Raw genomic sequence first — 19,229 nt, forward strand, 5'->3', positions numbered from 1 at the left:
GGGACCAAATTCTGATTAGACTTACCGTATTTTTCGCACGATTGGACGCACCGGACCATAGGACGCACCTAGTTTTTTGGGGGGGAAATAAAGGAAAAAAATTTCCCCTTTATTTCCCCCCCAAAAGCAGGTCAGGGAAACCGAACCAGGTCGAGGAACAGCGGGATAGTGGCGCTGCGCCTCCCTGCTGTCCCCCAAGCTTGTGGGGCTGGCCGATGTCTGTCTGGCGGGCGGGGAGCTCTGCTTCAGGGCGCCCCACCCGCCAGGCAGCAGGCTGCTATCCGCAGCGTGGGGAGCCCTGTGGGGAACTCCTGCAAGGTTCCCCACTCTGCGGATGTATGCCTGGCGCGAGGGGCGCTCTGCTTCAGGGCGCCCCACCCGCCAGGCAGCAGGCTGCTATCCGCAGCGTGGGGAGCCTTGTCGGGAACTCCTGCAAGCCTCCCCACTCTGTGGATGTCTGCCTGGCGCGAGGGGCGCTCTGCTTCAGGGCGCCCCACCCGCCAGGCAGCAGGCTGCTATCCGCAGCGTGGGGAGCCTTGTCGGGAACTCCTGCAAGGTTCCCCACTCTGCGGATGTCTGCCTGGCGCGAGGGGCGCTCTGCTTCAGGGCGCCCCACCCGCCCGGCAGCAGGCTGCTATCCGCAGCGTGGGGAGCCTTGTCGGCAACTCCTGCAAGCCTCCCCACTCTGCGGATGTCTGCCTGGCGCGAGGGGCGCTCTGCTTCAGGGCGCCCCACCCGCCAGGCAGCAGGCTGCTATCCGCAGCGTGGGGAGCCCTGTGGGGAATTCCTGCAAGGCTCCCCATGCTGCGGATGTGTTCCTGAAGCGCCTGGAGCTCTGCTTTCAGGGCGCCTGGCGCTCCGGGAAGCAGGCTGAGCGGAGCGCTAATCCCGAAGCCCCAAGCTTCGGGATTAGCGCGGCGCTTCGCTAGCCCTGGGAGAGCCACGCAACGTCGCGGGGCTCTCCCAGGGCTAGCGAGACCTTGCCGGCACCCAGAAGCTTGGGGCGCGCTGAGCTCCGCGCGCCCCAAGCTTCGGGATTAGCGCGGCGCTTCGCTAGCCCTGGGAGAGCCACGCAACGTCGCGGGGCTCTCCCAGGGCTAGCGAGACCTTGCCGGCACCCAGAAGCTTGGGGCGCGCTGTGCTCCGCACGCCCCAAGCTTCTGGATTAGCGCAGCGGTCCGCTAGCCGTGGGAGAGCTGGGTCTCCCACGGCTAGCGGATAGCTTCCTGAAGCCTGGAGAGCGAGAGGGGTCGGTGCACACCGACCCCTCTCACTCTCCAGGCTTCAGCGAAAGCCTGCATTCGCTCCATAGGACACACACACATTTTCCCTTGCTTTTTGGGAGGGAAAAAGTGCGTCCTATGGTGCGAAAAATACGGTATATAGGATTGCACTGTTAAACCACTTATTTGATAGCAAAACATGACTGCTCAGAGTCAAAAGAAACTCCCTTTGAATTCAATGGGACTATCCCCAAGGAAATTGAGTAAAAGACTACAGCTTATAATTTGAAGGCGCTCTCTCTCTCTCTCTCTCTCTCTCTCTCTCTCTCTCGTGTGTGTGTGTGTCTCTCTCTCTCTCTCTCTCTCTCTCTCTGTGTCTCTCTCTCTCTCTCTCTCTCTCTCTCTCTCTCTCTCTGTGTGTGTGTGTGTGTGTGTGTGTGTGTGTGTGTGTGCTGTATATTCCTCTGGTAACACAAAATCTAATTATCATTGGTTTGACAATTCTCGAGCAAGCCATCTGGTTCCTTTTAAAATATGTCTCTCTAAAAATAGAACACAATTAAAATTATCCCAAATTAAAAATGAAACAGGAAAATGATAGAAAGTGCATAGAATTAAATTAGCATGCTCGGTAGCAAATAGAAAGGGCAGCATCATAACTGACAGCTCCACATGTCTCTTTGTGATAAGTGATTGAGAGACCCAGCCATTCTTTCCGCTGCATTTCTGAAGTGACTGCAAGCAACTTAGGACATCATACAAAGAACAACTGGTAAGAGCCATTTCTTGTTAGAGCATTATACTACACCATTCAAATAGATAATTCATTTTTTTAAGAAACTGCACGCTTGTATTTTTATTTAGGAACCAATTATTTAGCAAAGTTATCTACAAAATTGCTCGCTCACAGTTTAACAGCATTGTTCCATGTCCCATGAGTGCTTGAATTAGCAGTCAAGAATGGATTCAAAATTAGTGCAGAAATGAGAAAAACTCTTGAGAAGAAAATTATTGTAGCAAGAAATTTGAAATCTTTCTGCCTTCTACTGGTTACTAACATAGATTCTTCATGATTGTCTGCCAGTGTAGTTAACAGTACAATCCCTATGCAAGTTTATTCAAGTCTGATTGAGTTCAGTGGGACTTACATTATAGGGTATTATCTAGAGAAGGAAAAGGAGAAAGAGATACTGTATATTATATAAGCACGATGCTTAATTAGAGTTACCTGCCTTTCTTGGTAGACTACAATATTGAGCCAAACAGGTGACATATGTTATGCTAACTAATTAACAAATTTGGAGTGCCTCAGGTGAGAATGCCTGATGAGAGTTTTTAGCCATTCTAAGGAGTGTACAATGCATAGATCACTTACCTGAGCACTTTAGATTTCACTATACTAATACATTCTAGTTCTGCAGACAGTCCAGCACAATTATTGTGTCACACTGAATAATCTAAATGAAGATGGCAATTTTTAAAAGAATATTCAGACATAATAGATCTTTCTTTTGCACAAAGTGGCTTTAAGATTGCAGCCTCGTCATTCCACAGCTCCATAATATTGTTTCGGAACAGAATACATTATTTTAGGCTAGTGCCAATGATAATTCAAAAGTCCAGAAATGTAGGAATATTAATTTTCAAAGATCAGGCTTGTTTTTGTCCTGGAAGATCAAGATAAATACTACAGTATATAATCCACACTATTATACAGCAGCACTAATGCAACTAATGTAGTACTTTAAAGTAGACTTCAAACCCACAGTTATGTTGCACTCACTCTGCAAATTTTCTATACAGCCTAAGCCTATGCATATTTAGTTAGATAACAATATAATTCATTGAGTTTACTCCCAGGTAAGTGAGCATAGAAATGCAGCCATCAATCCAATCCTATGCATTTTTACACATAAGTAGGTCTTCAGTTCCTCTTCAATATTTTGATATTGTTTTGCATTTTGCCTTCCTGCCAGGAAAAGTGGGCATTTACAAGTTTCCTTTATCAGAATTATTTAGATGTATAGGAGCTGGTTTTGGGACTGCTGTATATGACCAGGAGCATTCTACAAATGCATTTAATTTTATGGGTACCAAAATCCCATTTTGGTGTAGTGTTTATTGTTTGTTTGTTTGTTTGTTTGTTTTTACAAAGAGGTATTGAAATGGTGGGTGGAGTGTCCTTCCATGTTGATCACATGGCTGAGTGCAAGAACTTTCTCCACAGCAGCTCAGCAAAATGTCAAGCAGTTTGAGATGCAAAATGTTATTGAATTGCATTGCATTTCGCAATAGAGGCGTACATTAAAAGCAGCGTCAAAATCATACAGGGTGGTAGTTAGGAAATATAGCAACTACAAACAAGATATGTCTGTTCTGAGTGCTGGAACCTAAATGTCTTTTCCTGAGTTATGTAGCGATAAGGACACTGAAGTGGTACAAGCACGACATGCCCAGATATGTACCCCACTATCTGCCAAGTTTTCTCTGCCACACATACTTTGAAGATAATGTTTCTGGAATCTAGAGGTCATTTCATTGTTTCATCCTCGTCCAGAACTATTGGCTTGTCATAGTGTGATTCACAGAATGCCTCTTTAGGTTATAAAACATACGTTCCTCAAATCCAATCATCCAGTCACTTTGGCCCCTGTCTGCAAAAACAGCACAGAAGCATATATCAGTCAAGATGCAACTCTATACACACTTACCTGGAAGTAAGTGCCATTTATCAAAGTGGAACTTCTGAGAAAACATGAACGGGGCAGAATTGAGTTAGAATAGAGTTCCCAGGGTCTCCTGAGGGCATTTTGCTCTCTGGGGGCAGAACAGCAAATGCACCTTGCATCCCAAGTCAAGGTAGATAATATGCAAGTGACCAGTTAGGGTTTTTTTTGAACTGGCAGCAGGAAATCCCACAAGCGCCTCTCCCCCACCCTGCCAATAAAAATGAGAAAACAACTAACAGCTTTCATGATACCCCAAACCAGCTGCCTCCCTCTGCCTAGCCTTAGATGCTTCTGTTTGTGGAGGATCTCCCTTAACGCTACAGCTTCAAACTGTGCCTTGAGTCTTCTGCTGATTGCAGTTACAGAACTGGTGCTTGATCTTCTGGTTCGGTGATCTTCATTTCGTGTGACTTTCTTCTGCATTTTGTGGAGGAGCAGAAGGCAAACGCGGCCAAAGCTCTCTGAGGCAGGAGCAGGGTCCCTGACAGCAGGGAGGATTAGGAAGAGAGATGGCGACAGCAGAAGCAAAAGCAGCAGCTCTGCAGCAGAGGAAGCAGGGAGTTTGGCTTCTCCAGAGTGGTCACTCCATTGTGGTTGAGAGGGGCTTCCTCACAGGGAAGAAGAGGCTCAGGCAGGACAGGCACAAAAAGCAGGAGACTCGCAAGGATGGAGCTCCCTGATCAAAAAGAAAGCCTGTATATAGGAGAAGGAACTGGGTGGGAATAACCCACTTCTGTCTAGCTGAGGCCAAAGGGGTCCAATTCTGCTTTGTCCCAGCATGGCAGCAAGTTCCCAAGTGGGACTGGATGGCAAGTCTGAAAACTGCAGAAAGCAGGATTGAAATCACACACACATGCAGCAGCTCATGAGTTCATCCCTCCTTGGTTCAGATGCTGAAAACTGGCTGGTTCGCCTGCACCCTGTGAAAAGCAGGATCAACCTCTTTCCCACCTGACTGATTTATTCAACCATGCCCGCCAGTTCCTGCTAATGTGCAGGGAGTTCAATCCTGCTTGGTTTGGGCATACCAGTGCCGTAAAACCCTGCATAAAGCAGGGCTGAATTCCCTATGCACCAGTTGAAGTATGTGACAGGATGTGTGTGTTTTCAAGGTCGGCTTGAGCATTGCTTTTCCTCACCCCTGCAGACCAACTTCAGCAGCTGAGTGAGACAACTCACCTGTCAAAGTTGGCTCAAGGGTGTGGGGGAGATAATAAAAAGGTCTGCCAGATTAAAAAGATTTCCCACCCCTGCTCTGCTTGGTAGCATCCCAGGTCCAGCATCCCAGGTCCAGCAGGCCTAGATGCTCCTCATTCTCCCCATCTGACTTATCTTGTACTCTCTGGCACTCCAGTGTTATGTTCCACCAGTTTATATTTAGTATTCCACCAGCATATCTGTCTTAGTGGTGATGAACCTGGCATTTTGTCAGCTGATAATGGACTTCTGCCAAATCCGGTGGCCCCTCCTCAGGCAGATCTCAAGTGCAGGATTGCACCCTAAATTATATAACTTACATTTGGTGGGTGGACACATAAATCTCATGCTATCTCTGAGACTCAGTCATCGTGATTGCCCTGTGTGAGCCAAGCTGGTTTTTTGGTTTTTGGTTTGTTTTTTTAATTAAAGAGTTTCTTGATTTACAAAAGTGTGTGCAATGTTTCTCTCTTGTATATCCCCCCCCCCCAATGTAACATTTTTACAAATCAGTTTCATTTGTTGAGACATTGGAAAGAAAAGGGGGAAAGAGATGGGGGTGGGGTCGAGTGGCGATGTTTCTATTTTACTTACTATATGTAGGGTTTGGTGTCAGCGTTGCTTGTGCAGGTTCTTTGCTGTTCACTTGTGTTCCTTTGTTGATGAGAGAAGTTGGGGTTGGCCTAGGGTGTGGCTGGTTGTCTTTGATTGACTGTAGTGAAATTTGTTTTTATGTGTGAGTGGGGTGTGTGAGTGTGTGTTTTTGGATCAGGGTAGCCAGATTGATTCGTATGCTGTTGGCGGGTTCTTCTTGTTGTCTTGTTGGGCTGTGTATGTGATAAAGGGGAGCCATACCGGGGTGAAGGTGTCTGCTTCTATTTGTCCCAATGTCAGTTTCAGTTTATTGGTTAATTTTTCTAGTAGGGCTGGTTCCCATACTATTTGGTGCCATTGGTCCATGCTTACTCCTGACAGGTCTCTCCAGTGTCTGGCTATGATGCTTCTGGCTGCTGAAAGTAGGTGGGTTATGAGTTCTTTGTGGTGTAAGTGGGCATTATTGTCTTGGAAGATAGCCAAGCTGGTTTTGTCTTTAGTTTGTCCCTTGTCTGACTCCAGTGTTTTCCCTGTGGATTGAAAGGTCAGGCAGCTACTCACATAAGCCTTTTGGTCCCAGATTTTCCTCTTCCACAGCGATGTGCAGTTGCCCACTTTTCCCCAGTGTAAACTCACCCCACCCCAGGTCCTTACACCCAGTGATGGAGTGGTAAACTTTGAAGTAAGAGGAGCCACTGGAGTGCCTAGGACTGTGATCCCCATTAGTTGCAGGTCTCCTACTGTTCCTTATTTCTACTCCTGTTCCTTAGGCAGTTCCTCATTATTTCCAGGTGCAACATGAAGCAAGGATCAAGCTTCCTCTTTTTCTCGCTGGTGCTTCTGCTGAAACTTTGCTGTTACCTTGAAGTGGTTGCTGAAGAAGACCCTCAACAGCCACCCAGGGGAGTCTGTGCCAATTGGATGTCAGGATCACCAGGCTACCCAGGCCACCACGGAACTCCAGGGAGAGATGGAAGGGATGGAAAGGACGGGGAAAAGGGAGAGAAAGGAGATCAAGGTGAGTGCTTTCAGCCCTCTGTTCTATTCAAGCTAGCAATTCCCACAAGGGCCCCACGAGCTTTAATGGGTTTAAATCTAATCAATTGGCAGGACTGAGATCAAAGGTTCACACATCACCATGCAGGCCAGATGACACATGAAAGTACAAGAGGAAGAAAGAAAAAACATGTCACTGCAGACATAATGTGATGATTGCGTTTCCTTCCCTTTATTTATTCCGTCATTTATTTTTAAACATGATGTTGTGCCTTTCAATCCTCTTCAGGACACCAAAGGTGCATTTTTAAAATAAATGCTGTAGATAACAGTAGATAAAACTACCGAACAGAATAACAACCAACACTACCAAAGCATAAAAAGAGCAAAGCAGAAGAATCTGTAACCAATAAGCACCCATGGACATATTCAGGGCCAAAGTAGCAGTGAGTTAGGGGATCTGTGATTAGAATTTCCCTCCCCCTTTTTTAATAATTAGCCTAAGGGGGGGGGCACTTGAAAATGAAGGACATGGTGCTCTGGGAGAGAGTCTTTACACTTTCCTCCCAAATCCTTTCCCCCATTGTAAACCCACCCCAGCTGCTGTTAGCACCAGTAAGGGCAGACAGGAGCAACCTTTTGTTTTATATTTTTATTATTATATATAATAAACATTACTGTAAATGATAATAAAGGGTTTGAGGTGTTGGTGGGGTTGTTTTTTTTAAAAAAAATTGTGGTATATAAATTTTATGAAATACTTGTTTATGGCTAGCTGAGCCACGGATCTCATCTGCAGACAGAAGTGGGTACATGAGGCTCCATCTCACCTTTGACCATGGGCCACGTTTATTAGCTGACAATGATTAGGGTTAGGGCACTGAAAGAATGTTTGAGGGTCTTGTGAGGCCACACTTTGTTCAATTGCCACCTGGATTTTTAATGGATTTAAATACCGTACTTTTCCGTGTATAAGACGAGGTTTGTTTCTGAGAAAATAATCTCAAAAAGTGGGGGTCGTCTTATACATGGATAGTGCAGAGTGGGGGAGGGGATTGGTTGCTGCTGCGAGCAGCTGATTGTCAGCGATGATTGTGCTGTCGATTGGCTGTTGCTGCGGCAACTGGGTGGGTGATTGGCAGCTGCTGGTGGCGAGCGGGCAGAGGATTTTTGGCTACTGTGACGCGTGCGATTGGTAGCATTGTTAGGTGTGTGAGTGATTTTCGTTAACTCCCCCCCCCCAATCTCAACAACTCTGGGAAATCCCCCCATTTTCTTAATTTTGAGTCCCCAAAAATAGGGGGTGCCTTATACACGGGGGCATGTTATACACAGAAAAATATGGTAGTTATGCCACTGCATAAAGAAGAATGTGCTATTTTTCTAGAAAAAGGTGCTGTAACTCACCCTGAGCGCCTCCCACATTCTCTTAGAATAGCCACCCACCTGAGAGGTGCCAGAACTGAGTTCCGGTGAGTTCCAGCTGGGGGGAAAAAGCCCTGGGTTTACTTACATCAATATTTATACCCTAATGTCCTTCCACATGTTTCCAGGGCATTTCCCAAAGAATCAAAAGTACTCTTAGGACACTGAAACTGCAGTCTTCAGATTCCTGAGCAGCTCTGGAGTTTACTAGAACGAAAGCAGACCTAATAAAGCTGGGAATTACTTTCGTAGACATGAGCTGCCCACACAAATAAGCTGACTCAGAATTTTGTTCTTGTGAAGGAAAGTGAGGCTGAAATAATCTTTTCAGCTGAGGTTGTTTGGGTGAAACCTTCTGGGGATGCTCCACTCTAATAAAAAATCCCTTTTCTTGATAGGTGCACCAGGCCTCAAAGGGGACAGTGGAATTTTAGGATCAGCTGGTGTTGCAGGCCCTCAAGGGGCACCAGGAAGCCCAGGACTGAAAGGGGAAAAGGGTGAAACTGCCTCCAGGTATCAGTCTGCCTTCAGTGTTGGTCTAACAGCCAGAGTCCCTTATACCAATCTTCCCATCAGGTTTACGAAGATATTCTACAATGAGCAAAATCACTATGACGTAACGACAGGGAAATTCCGGTGCATCCTTCCCGGAGTCTACTATTTTGCATATCATCTCACCGTGTACGTGGCAGATGTCAAAGTTAGCTTGTTCAAGAAGGACACGGCGGTCATCATCACTTATGACAAGTACCAGAAGGACGACGTGGACCAAGCATCTGGTTCGGTCTTGCTCCGTCTGGAATATGGGGATGAAGTCTGGCTCCAAGTATATGGGGATGAAACAGACAATGGTATCTATGCTGATAATGTTAATGATTCTACTTTCATGGGATTCTTGCTCTACCCAAACTTGGATAATGGACAATAGAATATCACGGGTGGGAGAGAGGGGGGAAATAGCCAATAATTGTTTTGGATTTTCCTTGTACTCTACTTGTCAACGCAAGGAAACTCAGCAAATTGAATTTAGATAGGTTCAAGGGCGGTTCACACATGCATGTCCACTGCTTGAACATCCAGTGGTGACTTGTCCATATGAATGAGCCATCACAGATACAACCCACTGATATCCCTTCTTCACCACAGTGCGTTTCAATAGAGTCAGTTCACACATTCAGCTGTTCAACATCAAGAGCATGCTAATAAAATATAGAGAAAGCAAGTGATGTACATGCACGTGTGATTCCGGAATCTGCCTGTACTCATCAAAGACACTTGCCCAAACCTCTTCCTTTAGAAATGGGTGTTATTTACTTACATTTATACTGACAAATAGAGCAAACAATAAGCTTCAAAGAGAGGAGCCTAAAGCAATAGAGATTCTGTAATGAGGTGCAGCCATATAAGCATTGTTCTGTACAAATAGAAGCAACTAATGCTTGACAATATTATCATGATGTGGCTTTCAGAGTGATTTCTCATTAGATCTGCATTGCTTTCTCAGATATATTTTAATACATTTTCCTGTTTCTTGAATGAGTTACGTGTGGCTTCTGCACCTTAGCATATGCACAGGATGTCATTAGCACTTAAATAAAAATGAAGGTTTGCAACAGAATATTTGGAGCAACAAAAATGTTACTGAATTAAAAATAAAAATACTGCTCACCCACAGTTCTATTTTTTAATTTCTTTTGTGCTGAAATTAGATGGCGTATATATATTCTGATCAAACAATCTAAAGCAGGGGTCAGCAAACTTTTTCAGCAGGGGGCCGGTCCACTGTCCCTCAGACCTTGTGGGGGGCTGGTCTATATGTTGCCATGATTATGATTGCCTGCATTTTTGGCAAAAAACCTTATTGGAACCAACCCCAACATTGCCCAAATGTGATTTTCTGGGGGGAGGGGTGTGTTTCCTCATACACCCATGCTGCTTCCTTTGTGTTTTAGGCATTGATAGTTGTTATTTCTCTTGTAAGGTGGGGTGGGGGGCTGAGGTAAGTGCGCCATTCCTGTCAGCCCTGGAGAGCGTGTGCTCATGTGTGGGTGAAGGGAAAAGCCATTGGCCACACTAAGTCAGGCCGGCGCCGCTCAAGCAAAAATGTTCTTTTTCCCGCATGAGTTAAGATGAGGTGGTGGTGGCTATTTACCTTTCCATGGCTTGCACTGTGTAGCTAACGAGTGGCCTCCCCACCAGAGCGCAGAACTGTTTTGGAGTGCAGCCGCTCAGGCGCTCCCCGCTTCCTTTGGCGGGGAGCACTGCTGCCACAGACACTGGTGGGTGTCTCTCCTGAGGCACCTCCAAGCCCCTGATGCCGCAACTGCCCTTCCTAAGGTCCTGGTGGAAATCCGATCTGTGGCTCCTTTTCCCTCTTCCCCCACCCCAGAAGAAAAGATTGCTGCGCGCGTGTGACGGACGGAGAAGGGACTTGTCTCAAGCAGCCGCCCACCTCACTTTTGACCCCCAAGCCTGGCTGAGTCACAAAAATCACCACACACGCGTGCTATGCTGGCTGCTTGGATTTCCGGACCATCCACGGGCCGGATCTAGAAGGTTATTGGGCCTGATCTGGCCCGCGGACCTTAGTTTGCTGACCCATAATCTAAAGTACTATGAACTATACAATATTCACAGTGAAATCAATGATACATGCTTGCTATTATTCCTTTAAAGAACATTTATCCTGGTTGTTAATGATTCAAAATATCTGGTTGGTTTTTGGTCATCAGCTTCCTTACCATTCTTTCTCAGTCTTTCCCCACCTTACGGACATAACCATTCTTTTAAGAGAATACCTATGTGTTGCCCATGTGGTTTCAGTTTTCTGTGATACATTCACATACCTTCTCTCTCTCTCTCTCTCTCTCTCTCTCTCTCTCTCTCTCTCTCTGCGCCACACACAGAGCCTTCTGGTTAGCTACTTGCCTGACCGTCTTCTTTTGTGATAATAAGAAAAGCTTGTGGAAAGTTTCATTTTCAGCACAGTTTGCCCAAAGCTAACCGCATATCTGAATCCATCAGAAATGCCCTTGCAGGGAGAGAGTTACTTAACAGCCACAAAATTTAAAGAGAAAAATGTCAACTTCCAATTTAGCAATGTTAAACATTTCCTTTAATAATACCGAATGCAGAGAAGTCAGGAAGCCCCACTGGGCATATTAATGTAAAGAGCAGGAAGAAACAACCACAATGAAACACAGGACTAAGGATATGAAAAAGGGACTAGAATAATGACTTTGAAACATTTGTTATTTATTTAGTTAAATAATTTTTATACCATAGAATCGTAGAGCTGGAAGGGACACCAAAGGTCATCTATTCCAACCCTGTGCAATGCAAGAATCACAACCATATAACACCGGTCTTGAAAGACCTACATTGGCTCCCAGTACGTTTCTGAGCACAATTCAAAGTGTTGGTGCTGACCTTTAAAGCCCTAAATGGCCTCAGTCCAGTATACCTGAAGGAGCGTCTCCACCCCCATCATTCTGCCCGGACGCTGAGGTCCAGCACCGAGGGCCTTCTGGCGGTTCCCTCCCTGCAAGAAGCCAAGTTACAGGGAACCAGGCAGAGGGCCTTCTCGGTAGTGGCACCCTCCCTGTGGAACGCCCACCCATCAGATGTCAAAGAGAACAACAACTACCAGACTTTTAGAAGACATCTGAAGGCAGCCCTGTTTAGGGAAGCTTTTAATGTTTGATGTATTACAGTATTTTTATATTTTTTTGGAAGCCGCCCAGAGTGGCTAGGGAAGCCCAGCCAGATGGGCGGGGTATAAATAATATATTATTATTATTATTATTATTATTATTATTATTATTATTATTAACTAAAGAATACTTGACAGATGACTATCCAACGTCTATTTAAAAACCTCCAATGAAGGAGAGTCCACCATCTTTCAACTTAGTCCATTCCACTGTTGAACAGCAATTATTGTCAGAAAATTATTCCTAATGTTTAGTCAGTGGGGTTCTCCTTGCACAGGCTCTGCCCTCCGCAGTTGCATCCACTGAAAGGGTATAAGGCCCCTAAAGAAACCAATTCTGGAGCAGGATGGAGCAGGGCTAGTGATGGATCATAAGTCAGTTTAGTTCCTGGAGCAGGATCTGATTCATGTCTCTGATTTGCACGCTTGGAGTTGGTGAAGCAAAATAGGAGAAAAATATCTTCTGCCGTGGACAGTAGTAGAGAACTGACTGCTCCACATACTCCACACAGTTAGGATTGCCTGTAAATTTTTAAATCAAAACCTCTGAAATTGTTAAAAGATCATTGACCTTTTTGAAGAGCACAGGTAGAATTACTGTACAGTGTTTAAAACAACCATAAGAAATTACTCTTACTACATTGCCTTTTCACAGTTCAAGCCGGTCTGTACCCACAAGTGATCCCTTGGATCTTGCTGAATATTTTCCAGCGAACAACTGAAATCTAAAGGATCCCTTGCTTTAGCTCATTTAAACTGCTCAAAAATTGAGAGAAATGGGGATATGATGCAGTCACTGCAAGAGTCCACAAGATGGTGCAAAGATATCATCCCTTTGTACAAATACTCAAACGCTTGTTTGCTAGACAATCAACAAGCAATGCACGGAGGTAGCTGAAACTCAATTTATCTCCCCCCCCCCAAAAAAAAATCAAAATTCCATTTAGCTTATCCTGGTTTTACCATTTCAGCCTAGGTGACTCTCTATTTGCCACGTTTCCCATATGTCTATTAAATATGCCCAACCGTTGCATCCCAGGTTATTGCCTTAAGAAACATTGCTCAGGTGTTCCTTTGCGACGTTTTAGTGCATTGTAAAAACACCATCTGCATCCCTGAGGCATTGGGAGCTTCTATGGCACCCAAAGGAATTATAAATTAGGAGCTCTCTGTTTATGACCCAATGGCTCTTCTTCCATATAGATGGGATTAAAAAGGTAAAGGTGGGGGGAGGCTGACCATTAGGTCCAGTCGCGAAAGACTCTGGGGTTGTGGCGCTCATCTTGCTTTATTGGCCGAGGGAGCCGGCGTACAGCTCATGTGGCCAGCATGACTAAGCCACTTCTGGCGAACCAGAGCAGCGCACGGAAACGCCGTTTACCACCCCACAGGAGTGGTACCTATTTATCTACTTGCACTTTGACGTGCTTTCGAACTGCTAGGTTGGCAGATGGGATTAGCACACTGTTAATGCTTTAAAATACTGTTACGTACCACCCAAGTTTCTGCTGAACGGCTGGACAAGATACCAGGGTTTTCAAACGCTCACCCAGAGTTGTATTAAATCAAAGCGCAGTGGAGACTAGCGTCTTGAAGAAATGTGGTTTCTGGTACAGATATTTACACCTGGGTCCACTTTGGAGAGAGTTCAGAGCCTTACATCTCAAGAGGGGCCATGCCCTCCTTCCAAGACAGTCAATTTCACTTCCTGTCACCCAGGGTTTTCCATCCCCCTCCCCCGCACCTGCCAGTCAGCATTCTGTGCCTGCTGAGCATGCTCAGTCCCACTGAGTTGTTTTTTAGGTGTTCCCTCCACCTTTAGGGGTTCCCATCCTCCATTTTTCTTTGCACTGCAAACCTAGGGTCTTCCCAAAGCCTACTCATCCCACTGCCCTTTGCATGAATCAAAAACCCGTTGTCAATGTCCAAGCTGTGAGATCACAATGATCCATTTGCAAGTTAAGCCGCTGGTTGTAAGCACCCTGAGCCTTCCTTCTGTTACCCAGGAAACTTTGCAACTTTAAAGTTAGCTCATCCACCTTCCCTAACCCATCTCACAGCTTCACCAGAAAACACCCCACATTTCTCTTTCCTGCTCAGTGATCCCTTACTTTTGCAGAAGACCTGAGGGGTGAATTAAACAATCAGTTCCATCGAAGGTGGAAGTAACAAAAAATGCTCATGCTAATGCCCCAAGCAGATGAGACCTAAACAGAGCGGTGGATGTTTCTAAAAGGATATCAAGATCCCTTATTCAAAAGATTCCTGAGTAGGATTGCCATCTTTCTTGCTGGCCCCGCTTCTGAGCCTTTAACAGCTGCCCAGGCACAAAAAAATTAGGAACTGCTGCTTTGCCTGGCAGGGCAATAAAACCATTTGCTGTATAATTTATGCATCTAAGGATACTGCTAAAAGCACAAGAGAATGGCAGCAAATTCCATTTAAAAATCCCCAGAATTTCAGACAATTGCATTGCTATTTTTTATATATAAAAAATACATTGATTTTATTCTACAAAATCGCATGCATGCAGTTCAGTCTTCCTGGTGTTTACAATATTCTGGCCACGCCTCAGTGCAAGGCAGAGGGCAAAAATAACCCAAGGCACTGGCGATTTCAAAAATCTGAGTTTTTCTTACATTTCCCTGATCCTTGGTACTGAACCCATTAAACAAGGCAGCACCACACACACACTTGTAGTTAAGTGCTGACATCATGTGGAATACTAATAGCGAACTTAGCCTCCAGTGTGCTCCCATGGCATTCTTGTCTCGAGGAATATTCCCCATTACTATCAGTGCCTGGATCACTGATCAATGAAAAGCAGATTAGATCCATCTGGCTGAGGTGAAAGACCTCTTTCTCGTGCTTTCCCCACCGAAATGAAAAGGAAACCCGTGGTGTTTGGGCCTTCCTCTGCACGGCCTGAACTGTGACCTACCTGTCTTTCAGCAATACCAGCCGCAGCGCTTTTAATCATCTCTCTGTGGGGACCCTGAAAAGAATGTCCTAATTGCTGCCCCCAATTCCTCCCTGCAATGGGGGGTCTCCCTCTTAATGACTGCATGATGCAGTTCTGCTTCAGAGAGCTGCTCTGGTGACCCGCTGGGCTCGTCCCTTTCAGAGCAGCTTGCACAGCGCACTGCAATCAATAGCTTGACAGAACCGCCGAAAAGGTCCCGCAATCATATTAACAGCAAGGAGGAAAGACTTGTCTGTCACAGTGCTTTTGACAGAGAGGGAAGTATCGTGGGGCGAGTTCCTCCCTAGCAGCTTTCGCCGTAGCTGTATCTTGTCTGACGGTGGGAACCCTTGTTTTTTCTGCAATTCAAATCCAAAAACATTCATGTTGCTTTATAAGAGCGGCGAGGAACCTCAAAGCAGCACGCCCACCTTTCCCAGGTCTAATGTATATGATGTCTGGGGCTGGAAATGTCTAAAAGGATAAGGAGCACACTGCCGATTCTTCCTACGTCACGAAAAGTTGGTGCTTTTTTGAATTGTGCGCCTTTTTCTGTCACCTCTCCGATGTTAAAAGTTCAGCTGAAAGATTTAACTGGCTAGCAGAGAGGAAAATGGTCATTTCTTTTACTTTTTACACAACACACACAATAAACACAACAAAGACTCTTGCGGTATCTTAATGTAATGCATCTTAAAGACTGTTTTGCAGATTTGCATCCCTAACCACATGTAACTCAGGATAACACTTCAGTGCATCTGATAGAGCCATTGCAGCACTGTCATAGCTGTCAACTTTCCCCTTTCCTTGTGAGGAATCCTATTTGGAATAAGGGAATTTCCCTTTAAAAAAAGAAAAAGTTGACAGCTATGAGCACTGTGATGGGCAAAGACACAACAAGTGATGTTTTTCATATCTGTATCTTTAAAGATATAGAAGTCCCTTCAGAGTTTGAACCTCTTTTATGCAAATTTTATTGGACAAGGCTAAACTGTCATGCTAATAACTCTGTGGAACAGGAACTCAGCCAGTTCTAAGTGCATGTTGCAAGCCAACTATTTAGAACTGTCCCTTGTGAAAGTGTGACCCTCCTATTCCTTGCACCAAATTTCTTTAAAACTCCCAAGATGGCCTCTGGTCTCTCATCAAGACAAGAAAGCAGCGATCCTTTTTTCTACAGCAAAGTTAAAAAAGCAAAGGGACATAAATATTATCTGTGCTGCAAAGGGACACAATTCAGGGCAATAAAAAGACAGGTGAGCAGGGCAGCTGGATGCAAAAGATTAGTGGAATTTTCTACCTTTATGAAGGGTTTTTGTTTTTTTGCTGTTGTTACATTTAAGTACATACAACAAACACTACCAGTTCAGATTCCTTCTTTTCCACAGTTACACCCTGTCCCTTTGCTTCTCTTCTTCCTAGAAGTGAAGTTGTGCCCTGTATATATCTTGCAGTGTGGCAGCATCTACACTGTGCAACTCCCAGCCTATTGACACCAGGCAGGCGCTTCTACTGTACTGTACTCTTTTCTGTGCCTGCTTAAAAAGGGGCCTTGTTTAGGCAAGCCTATTCAGACATGCAGAAGTTACACGCATTTTATCTCTTTTTAGCTACTGCTGATTTTAATCGTCTTTTGTTTTTAAATACCTGCTTTTTCAATAAGAATTTTAACATTTTAATATATACTCTTGCAAACAGTTTACAGGCTCTCTTATGATTCGTTATCTATGACAATCAAGCAGCATATAGAATATTGTCTTAATTAAATAAATAAAACAAAGAGCCAGCAGATGGCGTAATACAGGTTATTGGGCCCAAGGCAATGGGTGCCTTCTTTCATTGCCCAGAAATGTTTCGTTTTGTTGTTTCGATTCTTATACCAACCCGCTTCTTTTTAAAATAAATCAATCTCATTACAAATTACAACCAGGGCAGATCATTTGTGCTATTCATTGTCATAACCGCCACTGAGCACTTAACAATTCGTCTGCAGTTGTTTTGTTACATCCATTCACATTAAGTAAGCGGAAAAGTTATCAGAGGCTGTGGAAGTTCCTGTTTCTTTAAAGGTCTACACAAACTCTCGAATCCTATTGACTGCTCTCTCTTGACTTAAAATTAAGTATGTGCATATATTTTTTGCAGAGTCACAGACTTAACTTGCTTCTGCTAATGAAAGCAGAACTGGGGTGGGGTGGGGTGGGGGTTACATAGGGTGATTCCCTACCTGATGGGAAAGCCCCAAGCTTACTAAATTTTGAGAATTTTATATTTGCTTAAACAAACCAGTGAGTAAGCAGTGCATGCAGACATAGACGAAATGTAAATTGCTGAAAGATACCCAGGTCATGATGAAGCTGAAATGAGAATAAAAGCCATTTTTTTAAGCTACTGTCTTAACAGTCATTCATTTGCGCCACCTCCATCTAGTGAATGCAGGTAGAAGAAACAGAATCACACCTTTTCTTAGAATTGTAGAGTTGGAAGGGAGCAGGTGTGTCATCTAGTCCAACTCCATGCATGCAGGAATCTTTTGCCCAAAGCGATGCTCAAACCCATGACCCTAAGATTAAGAGACTCATACTCTACCAACTGAACTATCTGCTGACCACACATTCAGCATCACTGGAAAAGGGATCCAAACACCTGCTGCTATATTTACCTGCAGCTCTTCCTAGCAATTAGGAGCCCCGATTGTCCTTGTTCAATTATATAGGCCTCTAAATGTGTTTTTTTTCTTTCTTCCTAGGAGCATCCCCAATACTTGCTGAAAGAAAATTGCTCTTTGGTCTTCAAGGGGTGGCATGAAAGGAGTCTTTAAATAACAAAACCAACTTCCAAGCATTTTTGGAATCCTAATAAACCCTTTTGGGATGTTTCCCATCGGTCAATATTTGCCACTAGTGAGGTCACTATTGCTGAGATTTTCTATGAACAGTTTTTGTTCCTCCAGTTTTATGTCTCTTCATAGTTAACTTCTGTGAATGCCTCATTAAGGAGGAAGACATAAAATGGAAAGGCTTATCTGAAGGAATAGACTGAGGCCCCTGTATGTATTCGTTATTTTTATTATTTTAAAAACCCTGTTATACTTCAGTGCGATATTTTTGCCTCTGTGCATCATTTACAGGTACATACGTTGCACCCCATGTGTCATTTTGTAGCCCCTTTCAATCACATTGGGAGATACCTTTGGGGAGCTCTTCAATATCTGCTTTGGTTTCCATCTCTGAGCCATTTGTCGTCATGAGCAAACTGGGCCATCTCACTGCTCAACCCTCTCTACTTCCAGATAATGAATGAACAAGTTAAAAAATAATAATCTATCCCAATGCAGATCTTTTGAGTGTCTTCTTCCTTTTTTCCATCCATCCATCAGGTGTTTACCTTAAGTGAGAGTAACTGAAGTCACTACTTGCTACACTTTTTCTTCCAAATGTCCTTCTCCCTTTCAAGATTACCTTCAGGATTTTGGTCATAGATGAGATAGTATGCTTCCAGTACTAAATTACTATTTGAGTCCAGAATTACTACCCAGTGATTCTGTGGAGGCAAAATTCATCCGCTCACAGTGTTACCCCATCCCCCCTCATGTGCCCTTTATTACATAGTTTATCTTGCAGCTTTCACTGTCCCAGCTGTTCACATGTGGAGGTCTGGGATTTGGAGTGTTGTTCATATTCAGCAGGCAGAATGCAGAGCTCTGTGCCAGGGGAGTGCTGCTGGTGTTACTCTGTAGGTACAAGAAACAGCGGGACACCTCCTCCCAGTCCAACATCTTTTCAAAGCCAGCACAAAGGTTTGGACTGGAGTATCAGCCATTAGCTGTATTGCCACTGTCTTTGCTGCATGCAGAACATTGCAAATTGGTTCCATCCAATCTGTTTTATTCAGTTTGGGGAGTGTGAGAATACTTTTAATGGTTTATGTCAGATTTGGTCTTAATCTGGAGTACGTGTGTCAGGTTTAAGTATACTACCCTTGTAGGAGCCCTGTCCTCAAACTTGTTACAGCATTTCCCACTGGGTAAATGTGAAAAACCAGAGAGGAGCAAGACTTTGTTAAAATATAAAGATGAAACTCTTGCAACATTCTCATTCTACTATGTGAAGTTTATTATATTAGATGCAGATAATGAAAGTGGGCAGATAACTCAATGTAAAAGCATTTTTTTATTCTTCCACCGGAGACCTCATTTTCAGATTCACCACTGCTTTTCTGATTTTGGTAATAATACTTCGTTCCACTTTGCTGAGAGCTCAGATTAATATACACAAAGAAAACCAAGCACCATTGTACTGGAGCTTGTGTTTTGATGTGCTGCATGTGGCTTTAGAATGTGTCAAAGAAAATAGCCAGCTTCCCCACAGACTGAGGAAGCAACGCGAGCA

The 19,229-nt window shown here is 44.5% G+C and overlaps 1 protein-coding gene across 2 annotated transcripts; it reads left to right on the plus strand.

Moving 5' to 3' along the window:
• The first annotated feature begins 1,732 nt into the window (after positions 1-1,732).
• On the plus strand, positions 1,733-9,838 carry LOC114597761 (adiponectin). 2 transcript variants are annotated; one of them, XM_028730993.2, is made up of 3 exons: positions 1,733-1,995; positions 6,514-6,761; positions 8,563-9,838. In XM_028730993.2, the coding sequence occupies exons 2-3, from the start codon at positions 6,542-6,544 to the stop codon at positions 9,090-9,092; spliced, it is 750 nt and encodes a 249-aa protein (XP_028586826.2). In that variant the 5' UTR covers positions 1,733-1,995; positions 6,514-6,541; the 3' UTR covers positions 9,093-9,838. The 2 variants fall into 2 exon arrangements, with proteins under 2 accessions (XP_028586826.2, XP_028586823.2); XM_028730990.2 differs by having other exon boundaries at positions 1,736-1,995; positions 6,535-6,761.
• The last annotated feature ends 9,391 nt before the right edge of the window (positions 9,839-19,229 follow it).

Source organism: Podarcis muralis, chromosome 6 (genome assembly GCF_964188315.1).
Source record: "Podarcis muralis chromosome 6, rPodMur119.hap1.1, whole genome shotgun sequence".
NCBI lineage: Eukaryota > Metazoa > Chordata > Lepidosauria > Squamata > Lacertidae > Podarcis > Podarcis muralis.

Bases quoted from the DNA above. Each gene is read 5' to 3' on its own strand.
- LOC114597761 (XM_028730993.2), top strand. From the start codon at position 6,542: ATGAAGCAAGGATCAAGCTTCCTCTTTTTCTCGCTGGTGCTTCTGCTG. The intron at 6,762-8,562 runs GTGAGTGCTTTC...TTTTCTTGATAG, and splicing joins GGGAGAGAAAGGAGATCAAG to GTGCACCAGGCCTCAAAGGG.